The sequence below is a fragment of the Hydra vulgaris genome, chromosome 04 (genome assembly GCF_038396675.1).
Source record: "Hydra vulgaris chromosome 04, alternate assembly HydraT2T_AEP".
NCBI classification, from domain to species: Eukaryota; Metazoa; Cnidaria; class Hydrozoa; order Anthoathecata; family Hydridae; genus Hydra; species Hydra vulgaris.
In genome coordinates this window covers 26,138,864-26,149,930 of record NC_088923.1, presented here as the reverse complement: position 1 = coordinate 26,149,930, position 11,067 = coordinate 26,138,864, and the positions used below count along the sequence as shown (strand labels likewise).

The following is an 11,067-nucleotide window of genomic DNA, read 5'->3' as shown; positions in this document are numbered from 1 at the left end:
ATATATATATATATATATATATATATATATATATATATATATACATATATATATATATATATATATTCAACTTAAATTAATTTTATTTAAAAAAATTTTAAATAAAAATTAATTTGTTAATTTTATAATAATTATTTATTATTGTTTTATAATTATTATTGTTACAAAAAAAAACCACCCCCGTATTTATTTTGTAAAATTGCTTGTTAGTTTTTCAAATATAAAACTATCTTGCCTCCAGTTTTTTACGCAAGCCGCGCGTTGGCAAGGCCTGTTATATAGTAAGCCAAGTCTAAAATGAAAATCATTTCGTTTCATTGTATATTTGAATATTGAAAATAAATAAAAATGAATCTTATTTCAAATGTATTCATTATATCTGTATAAATCCGTAAAAATAATATTTTCTATTTGCATTCGATGCCTTCGGATCGGATTGCAGTCTGAAAAAAAAATCTGAAGAAATCTTTATTTCCTTCCGATACATTACTTTCGGATCAAATCAATCCGTAAGTAATTTAGACCGATCAGCATAGATAGTTCGGTGCACAATCTGATAAACAGTAACGGATAGGCGGTCTCTAGGTTTTATAGCGTATTTTCAGCTGCTTCGAGTAAATTTGAAATTTGAGCTGTTTTTAATTTTATTTCAAATTCTCGTTAAAAAAATTAAAACTTATATTTTAAAATGTTGTTTTTAGTCGCGCACCTATAAACAAAAAGATTTATAAAAAGGAAAAGTTTAAAATAGGATATTTGATAAAAAGTTTCATCTAATTGTTATCGAGATTTAAAGAACATAAAAATGATTTATAATGATAGATTTTATTTTAGTGTTAGATAAAAAAGAAATACTTTGGTAATTTTCTTTACCTTCTCTTTTTACCTTTTTTTAATTTTAAACCCATAGCTTTTAAATTATGAGGACCTAATATTTAAACACAAAAAAAACTCAAGAATATAATTGCAAATTATTTTTGTTTAGTAACTTTTCCTTGCTGTGCTCGAAGAACACGTACAACAAGCTTCTGTTCTTCTATTAGAAATGCACGAACAATTCTAAAACAAAAACATGGATGTTTAAATAAAATAGAAAAATGCACATACAACTAAATAACAATTTGGCATTTACCGTTCTTTAACGCAGGATGCACATCGGCTTCCTCCGTATGCACGCGAAACAGTTTTCTTAGTTTTTGATAATTTTGCAAGCTTCTTTGGCCTAACAGCCTTTATCTAAAATAATTCAAAATTAGATTCATTAAATTCAAAATAAAAAAAATATTAAGATCATCACATTAAACAAGATTAACTTACTCCTCGCAACTTTTCTTTGCAATCACCACATTTTGGTGTAGTTCCGGCCTTTTTGGTATAAAGATATACAAGTCTACCTCCTGCAAGAAGCAAATATTAGTAGACGAAAATAAAATTTAAGAAATAACAATAAAACAAAACTATAAATACCTGGTGTCTTCGATCTGAAGTTGATAAGGCATAAAAAGAAAACAACATGCAGAATAAATAACTTTTCATTAAAACAAAACAACTATAAACTTTATACAACTTTAACATAATAACTTTAATTTTACATTAATGAACCTTATTTTTTATTTTAGTTTGACTATAAAGCATAACACCAAAAATAGCAAGCGAACTTCCGAAAACGTTACTAGGCGAATGCAAATTAGAGTTTTTGACGGCAGTAACTACTACTTTAACAATGCAATTCCCAGAATCAATTATCGCATATGAAACCGAAGTAACAATTTTTAACAAAGAAAATTTTGTTACATGACTGGTAAAACTTAATATACCAAAAAATAACAGGTATCTGAAAAAAACGCTATACTCTCCTTCTTCCATTACAGTACAGTGATATGAAATCGATGGCAATTCTACTAAAAACCATATAGGTAGTACACCAATCAAGCCAACAACATGAATATTGTATAACATAGTCAAAGGATCCATATTCAATTTGGTAGAAAAAAACTTTGAAAAAAACATGCTACATTGACTTGAACCAGTCATCAAAACAGCTGCAAGAATCCCAAAAACGTTCAACTCTAATTCAGTTACAGTAGCGATAGTTACACCAAGACTCATTAACAACACTGCAATATATACATAACTGCTTTGCTTTTCATTATAATAAACTCGTGAAAGCAGAATGGTTAATATAGGCGCTAAAGTTTTTATTGTTTGAGCATAGAGTACCGACAACATTAAATTACTCATATGGGAAAAAATACTAGCAGCAATTTTTAATGAACCTAATACTACAACAGATTTTTCTTTAACAATGTGTGTTGATATGCCAAGCAGCTTAAGCAACAAATACAACATAATTACATTAAACACCATGTGTGATAAACTCACTGTAATGGGATATGGATATTTGAGGTAAAAAGCCTTCTGCGTCATGGATTCAACTGAACTAGTTGCATACCAAAGACATGCATAAGCAGCAACTTTCAAGTACATACTTATACTTTTCTACAATAAAAACTTATAGAATGAACAAATGATTCAAAAACAAAACATTCAATAAATTACATTTTATAATTTAAAAATAAAACAGCAAATAAAATTTTAATCAAAACTATTTTTTATTTATTCAGTTTCTGTTACATCACTAATAGCATTCATTTTTTGGCGTGCCATTTCGGTTTAGCACAATCAGGTAAAACACAATTTTCATCTAACATGTAACCTTTTTTTATATACTGTTGAGTATTTGGAAAATCTATATTCCAAAACTCCGGCTGAGTTGCAGGTGGAGGTGAAAACTTGCGCTTACAACGAGAGCAATTTTTTAGCATATCCTTTAATTGATTTTTAGATAAACTATCAGATCGGTAAAAAGCCTCACATTCCGCACAAGTAGATCCTTCATGTTGCCCCCTTGATTTCTTGTTGCACACAATGTCATCAAATTTGAAAAAAGAATCCTTTTTTGATTTCACAGAATCCAGTTTTTCTAAATTAGTACACTGGTTAAATTCTGCACAACTACTTCTTATGCTTATTGTATTTTCTTTATTAGACTTAGCTGCATGCTCTTTTGAAATAGCTAATTTATTATTAAACTCATATTTAGAGGAATCTGAATTAGCTTTACTAGGCATTATAGATTCAGAAGACTTTGTTTTAGGAATATCATAAGATATTAAAAAATTATTTTTAATTATTGAATTAGTGACTAGGTTATTGTCAGATATTAATGAGGGGCTTGTAGTTTTATTAAAACAAGGATTATAAATATCAGAACAGCTGTACAAATCTGAATTTTGAGTATTATTGACAAGCAAATTAGTATTAAATGTAGAATTACAAATTGGTGTAGTTTGGTCTAAAGCATGTTCACGCATTACGAACACTTTGCTGTTAACAGAGCTCACATCTGGAGAGGCAAAAAATATTTTTGATATATCTTTTTTAATTTTAACAGAAGAATCAACTTTTTTTGTAGAATTAGTTATTTTACAAGTACACCTTTGGTAAATTTTTTCCCATTGGGCAATTTTCTTAGTAAAATCCAGCTGGTTTTGCTTCATCTTAGATTTCAGTTGATTAATTTTTTCTTTTAAAGCTAAATTACTTTCTTTTAAAGAGATATTTTCTTCTTGTAGTTTAGTGTTTATCTCTTCATTAGATGTTATTTTAAAAGTTAATTTCCTTGTTTCAACGTTTTCTATTTTTAACTTTTCAATAGTTTCTACAAATTCGCTATGGTGTTGCTCATAAAGAGTTTGTAAACTCTTAACTTGTTCCAAAAACTGTTTTTTTTGTTCCATTGTTAAACATCCAACCAAAGATAAAGCAAGATCACCTAAAGAAAATCAGAAAACTTTCTTTTTTCCTGCTTTATCCTTGATTGATCAATACTTTCTTACTTTAATTGATAAATAAATACTATATAGAAAATAAATTTAGAAAGGTTGCTTACATTCTTCTACTATTAGAGCTTGAATTATAAGATAATCGTCGGCGAAGAACAAGACGAGGTGCCATCTACAAACACAACGCTATTAAATATAATACTACTTCTACTATTATACTACATATAATTGTAACAACATTTAATAGTCACAATTAAAACGATTTAGTAGATATTAGAGGATATGTAACTCCAAAAAACAAAATGGCTAACCGTGTCTATCGAAGGCCTACGGAAGTTGAAAGAACCTAGTAATTTAAGTTAGTGGCAAGCAAGACCAAATAATGTTGAGGCGCGGGGAGGAAACTTTAAGAAACTCGCTAAATCAGTTATCAATCCTCTTATAATATTTGTAGAAGTTATTTGCGGTAATTGAAAAATAAATGATCTCTAGAACGTATATTTAAAATTACTTTTTTATGCATATGAATTTTTAAAATTATATGATATTTTTATTATATTTTACAACCAAAAAAGAAAAAAAAAAGGACCTCCGCAGATCTGTAATTAACAGCAATATAACCCTGCCTATTAATAATGAGTATACCTTAGTGTCTGTAGACGATAAAACTGCATGTTTATTTGATCCAAAACAATAGTATATTCATGCATTTATGTGATCATAAAGAAGCCTCTTTTGGACTTAAATTACAACATAACGTAAGGTCCTTATTTTGCTTCAACAAAATAAAGAGGAGGGGGAGGAATATTTAAAAGTTGATGTGTTAACAAACATTCAAGAAAAGTTGATGTCAACAATGTTACTGTTTTTTAATAAATTTAATTACTTAAAAAATGAAAAGAATATCTTTTTTTATTATTTTTATTTTAGTTAGGGAGGAAGGGGGGGGCGAGTATTTATATGGCATTGAGAATATAAGTAACTATCGTCCAATTTCACTACCTTCTGTATTTTCTAAAGTTTTAGAAAGAATTTTGTACAATAAAATTTATAATCATCTTACTATAAACAATTTATTATACAGCAAGCAATATGGATTCCAAAAAAACAATTCCACTGAACACGCCATTCTACAATTTACAAGAAATATATCCAACTCATTTGAAAATTCTCAATTTACTTTAGGTGTTTTCATTGACTTGGCATAAGCTTTTGATACTATTGACCACGAAATTCTTTTTAAAAAATTTGGAGCGGTACGCAATTACTGGAAATATATTAATTTATCTTAAACGTTTCCTAAATTATCGAAAACAATTTGTTTATGCGGATGATAACGTATCATCTAATTTGTTAAATATTTCATGTGGAGTACCTCAAGGAATTAAATTAGGACCCCTCCTATTTCTAATATATATTAATGATCTACAAAAAGCTTCTAACCTAAAGGCCTATAAGCCACTATGCTAACTTATGCAATAAAATTTCAAAGAGTATCGGCATTTTATACAAAATAAGAAACGTTTTTGATGAACATATCTTAATTCAGTTATATTATTCGCTAATTTAATGCCATATTAACTATGCAAACATTGCTTGGGGCAGCACATATAAACGTAAACATAGACCTTTCTATTGGCAACATAGCACCCCCTATAAATTTCAAGGACCGTTTTGCTCACGCTAAGCCTCTTTTATATGATATGAAAGCACTCAATATATATGAGTTAAATGTTTTTAATATTCTTTGTTTTATGTATAAATGCAAGACCCACCTATCACCAGTTTCTTTTTGTAACTTGTAATTACAAAGAGATGGAAATAGATATATTTTAAGGAACGATAATTTAATTCGACAACCATTTTCTCAAACTAATTTTGGAAAATTTTTGATTTCATTTTGCGGACCATTTTTATGGAATAGTATAGTTCTAAATACTTCTAAAGATTTTTCTCATGAATGTAAATTTGATTCTTTTAAACAAAATCTTAAAAAACTCATTTTTTCAACTGAAAATGTACTAATCTACTTATAAATTTTTGAAAATCCCTTATCTATGTTTCATATTATCATTTGTATATATTTAATGTATATTCTTTTTCATTTATTTATTTTTTTATTTTTTTTTATCAACAAGGAATTGTTTAATATGTTTAGTTTTAATGAATTATTTACCATGTTTTAGTTTTTAAGTTTTAGAACTTAACTTTTAGAACTCTTCTGTTGTAATATTGTATATTTATTTTTATTTTTATTTATATTATATTACGAACTTTATATACTTTTATTATTAAATTTAATTTTGTAATAAAAAAGATCGAACAAAAATAGATAAATAACAAGAATAAAAACATTGAAAAAAAAAATAATGAAAATAAAAAAATATATATATACACAAATATAAAAAATATATATTATATATATATATATATATATATATATATATATATATATATATATATATATATATATATATATATATATAATATAAGAAAAAGAAGATAAAAAAGAATGGATGTATGCGTCTCTGCCAATATATATATGTAGGCTACGTTTGGAGGTGAACCATCCTTTGGTTGGGGCTTGGCATTTTTGTCTTCAGAAGCGTTAACGTTAATGTATATATTTGGCGGTGGCTTGGCGTTTTTTGTTGTCAGAAACGTAAACGGAAATTTGGTAATTTGGCTTAACACACAGCGATAACCATCATATGGCTATCTAGGTCCTTTTGCACAACCTTTTGAACAATCTGGAAATGTATAATTTTCAGTCTGGAAATGAGATTATGTTGATTATATTCAGTGATATATAGTGAATAATATATAGCGATAAATAAGATTCAGTGATTATTTTCGACAAGTTAGATTCAGTGTGCGCAAGTGAGTTATCTAAAAAATTATGGACATTATTGTTCGCATGAGTCAGCTGTTCGGAAGACACAATAATTTGATTGATGCAAGCCGTAAATACTATAACAAAAGGAAATAACCATTAAAAAAAAAATGTTTTAATTTTTTCAATAGCGGTTTCACAATGACTAGACCTAATGATCTTCTTAAGTATACTCGTCTTTTATATTTATTCTTTATTTCTTAACGATATCTTGACTTGTTAACTTTTCTTTTCTTATATTATTTGTATCTGTATCATAAAGATTGTAATAAAGAACAAAAAAATAAAAAAATAAAAAAAATGTATTTAAATTTTGACGCAAGTTTATGGGGAGAGTCTCTGGAAGTTTGACAAGTTGTTGACAAGGGGAGGGGAAGATAAAAATTGTCAAAAAGCTGATAACATAATTAATGGACAGCCCTTAAGTCCAAAGGAAGTTTTTCCAAACAGTTTAATTGATTTTGGAATCTATACCAATGTGAATGTCTGTTTGTGTACTACCACACCCCAAAAGGTTTTTTCTCGGGACGGAAAGTTCAAATTAATTTGCATTTTGTGACACTGCAGCTTGATCATAAAACTAAAAATAATTAACTAAACGTATAAACAAAATTAATATATTGCATGAGATTGGCATCAAAGACTTTAGTAATAAAAACAATTACTAGTTAAAAGATTTTATTTTATGTAACAAAACGTCCTGTGAAATATATATATATATATATATATTACATTATGTTATAATGTTAAAATCTCAAAACACGCTAGAAGTGGTACTACGTGGTTTTCTGTTATAAATTTTGTCATCAGGGCGTATCAAACACCAGGTGTCACTTATAATAGCTGCATCCAATCTACCTTGGTATTTTTCTCCATCGCAAGAACATCCTAATAAAACGTTCTAGGTGCTCTTTACTCACATCAAACACGTTTATTATAAAAAATTTTAAGTATGAATGCAGGTAATAGCAACCAGCCGTGGTGCATTGGTTAGAGCGCTTTCTTCGGTTGCAATATGTCCAGGGTTTGAAGCAAGCTTTATGTGTATTTCGCGCTATTAGTAAGGAAGAAGGCGTAAACTTACTTTTTAAATACTCTTCCACGATGATCTATCACAACCCCTTTAAGTCTTTTCTTGAAGCACCAAAAAATTTCATATTTTCATACGTACAATTAAGTTTTCCAATAAAGTTTTAATCGTACGATACAGATTAAGTTTTCCGCTAAAGCGGAATATTGCGTACTGCTATTGCGTACCGTACGAATAAGTTTTCCGCTATAGAAGAAAACTTAACGTACGATTAAGTTTTCCGCTATAGCAGACAACATAATCGTACGTTAAAAATTTAAAAAGTTTCAAAAGGTATCAAAAGTTGATATATAACGTTGTGCGAATTAGGCAGTAAATATTCTCTTACTGAAAACTCGCGTCTTTTGAAGAATTGATGCGAAGCCCCGTTGTTATCCCATAAAGAAAGAAAAACATAAGTATTACGTTTATCCTTCATGTAGACGAAGATGAAATGCTAGCATTCTAAAATCTGCACAAAGGTCCCACTTGGTTTTCTCAACAACAACATTGCGTTTTTGTGGTTTTCCTCTTGACAAAGGAAATCCTATAGACTACTTGTTGAGCTTTCAATAAAAAAACTTCCCTCTTCAAGATTAGTATAATGCCAATTTCATCAAAAAGACCAAAAATGTCATGAAAGTACAACGATAAAAAAATATATATCAGAAACATTGTTCGGAACATGGTGTCATGAATAAAAACCTCTAAAAAAACTTCAAATTTCAAAATTTTTTCAGCGACTTCATAATTTGTTTCCTAACTATGATCTACATAGCAAAAAACATAACGCTAAAATAACGGTTAAATAACGGTAAACGAAAATTTTGGCGTCATGTTGACCGTTATGTTAACTTGAAATTATGTTGAAAGTGTTATAACGCCTAAATCATTAGAATGGTAATATATATTTGTAAATTTATGTTTAACCGTTATGTTAAACAGATTATTTTATCAGTAAAAAATAGCGCGAATCTAAAGAATCTTCGCAATTTTTGTTTATAAGGTCTTTACTATTTAAGTTTTCTTATTTTATTTTCTCAAGCATTTAAACGACATTTAGGTTGTTAATGATTAGTATTTATATTTAATTATATTATTATTCAGTAATTAGTGATAATAATAATAATAATAATAATATATATATATATACAGTGTTGTAAAAAATACTCTCAAAAAAGTATTTAGAATACAAATACGAATACTGGATCAAAAAAGTAATTAATACAAATACAAAATACATTCAAGCGAAGGTATTTAATATATAAAATACAAAATACTCAATATAAAAGTATTTAAAATACAAAATACTTTTGGAAAGCGAAAAATAAAAAAAAGGCTATTGAAAGTGCTTTAAGGCAACTAAAGTTTAAAATGACAATAAAATCTAATCTAAATGTTTGTTGGCTTTCAGCAACAACAATTGTTCAAAATGTTTATCTGATAACCGATTTCGGCGTGGCACAGCAATTAAGGCTCCTTTAGAAAATAGGCGTTCAACTGGAGCAGACGATGGAACAGTTGCATTAAAATCTCTGAAAAGTTTCTTAACAACTGGATATTGTACCAAACATGCTAATGAAGATGTGTATAAACCATCTTCAAGATATCGTAAACACCCGATAGCGACCGCTGACTGACTAGTTTGTATGCAGCTTGTTTTTGGTGATTCGAATTTAAAAAAATCATCAGTTCCAGATGTCGAAGCTTCATCAGCATCTGCAGAACTTTCAGCTAAACTGATTTTTTGTGCCTCTTCTGTGAAGGCTTTTTTAACCCAGTTTCTCTTTTCCTCTGGAACCCGTCGCAGTTTGAAATGAGAATGAGATGCAGCTGCAATTGCATAGATTCTGGATGAACTATCGTATGCAAACAAATGTGGGAAACGCTGATCTATGTTTAATATCAATCCCTCAATTAAACTTTCACTGTGGATAACTTTTGGAATAAGAACTACAAGTTTCTTTCGAACTTGCTGAACCGTTGGTATCAGAAAACCCAGAAAACAATTATTTTCCCCTTGCAGTTTGTCTAGAGCATCAGCAATAGGTTTCATATACTGCTTGTATTCTTCCAATACCTCCAACTCCACTAGTTTGAAACAACGCAATTTCAATGCATCCATGATTTGGGGGAGCTTTTCTTTTACCCTTGGCTCGAAAAGTCAACATATGGCATCATAAGTTGAATTCCATCGAGTCTCCCCTGGTGTCCTCAATGAAACTTTAGTTAAATTCTCTACAGCATCCGATGCTTGTGTGCTTCGGCTGACACGTGACCACAGTTTTGAGCAATTACCCATTGCTCCCTTGTACTGTTGTTTATATAAACCTCGTCCATTTTTTATCAATTTTGGAATGTCACTTGTGGCAAGCAGGTTCAGAGTGTGACTAGCACATCTCATGTGCTTTGATAAATATTTGTTGTTACTTGTTTGTTATTGCTCATTTTTCAGAATGGTGTCAACATCAACCATCTCCACTTCATGTGTATCTTCTTTATCTGATGAACTTTGTGGATCTGACTCTAATGATATCACATTTTCACTATCATCAAAATTGCTTCCATCTTGGCATTCATTAAATGCTTTGACAAAATTTGAACCATTGTCAGTCACAGTAAAAGCTATATTGTGATGATCAAGCCTAAAGTCTGAATGTATATTAAAAAGTTGCTCTGCAATTGCGTCGAATGTATAACTTCCTTTAAAACGTTAGCAGGCAACCGCAACAGATATTCGAGATAAATCTTCTCTGATCCAGTGAGCCGTAACTCCTATATAGCTCCTTTTTAAACAGCTCCATATGTCTGCTCTAGTACATATAGAAACAGACTTCTGAATATGATCTCTAATTGTTTTTAATATAATTTCAAATTTACTATCTAGTTTTTTTCTGAGAGTTGGACGAGACATAACTGTGGACGAGGGAGAAAGACCGGTGACTAAATCTTTGAACGATTGTTTTTCAACTGTTATTAGTGGTCAAAATTCACTTATAATGTAGTTGATAATTAAATCATTTACTTTTTCTTGTGGAATAACTTTAGACCTTATTGTTGATTTTTTTTTCTTGTGATTGAACTTAATGATAGTTGACCACCAATTCTACTACAAAATGTCTCTGCAGGGACACCTTTCTTGGACAAACCAGTATCATTCGGACCTCTTTTTCTTACATTTATGGACATTTCTTTCTTGTATGCATTGTAGCTGCTTACTGAGCTAGAATGAACAGTCTAAAAAAAGGATTAAAAAATCA

The 11,067-nt window shown here is 29.2% G+C and overlaps 1 protein-coding gene across 2 annotated transcripts; it reads right to left on the bottom strand.

The window, feature by feature from the left end:
* Nucleotides 1-961: 961 nt before the first annotated feature.
* LOC100207460 (large ribosomal subunit protein eL34) lies at nt 962-4,245 on the bottom strand. Of its 2 annotated transcripts, none has more exons than XR_010638149.1 (6): nt 4,157-4,226; nt 3,953-4,017; nt 1,468-3,835; nt 1,318-1,397; nt 1,133-1,236; nt 962-1,059 (listed from the first exon to the last, which is right to left on the bottom strand). XR_010638149.1 is itself a non-coding variant. In XM_065795908.1 (6 exons), the coding sequence occupies exons 2-6, from the start codon at nt 4,015-4,017 to the stop codon at nt 972-974; spliced, it is 351 nt and encodes a 116-aa protein (XP_065651980.1). In that variant the 5' UTR covers nt 4,157-4,245; the 3' UTR covers nt 962-971. The 2 variants fall into 2 exon arrangements, 1 of the variants encoding a protein (XP_065651980.1); XM_065795908.1 differs by having other exon boundaries at nt 1,468-1,481; nt 4,157-4,245.
* Between the last annotated feature and the right edge of the window lie 6,822 nt (nt 4,246-11,067).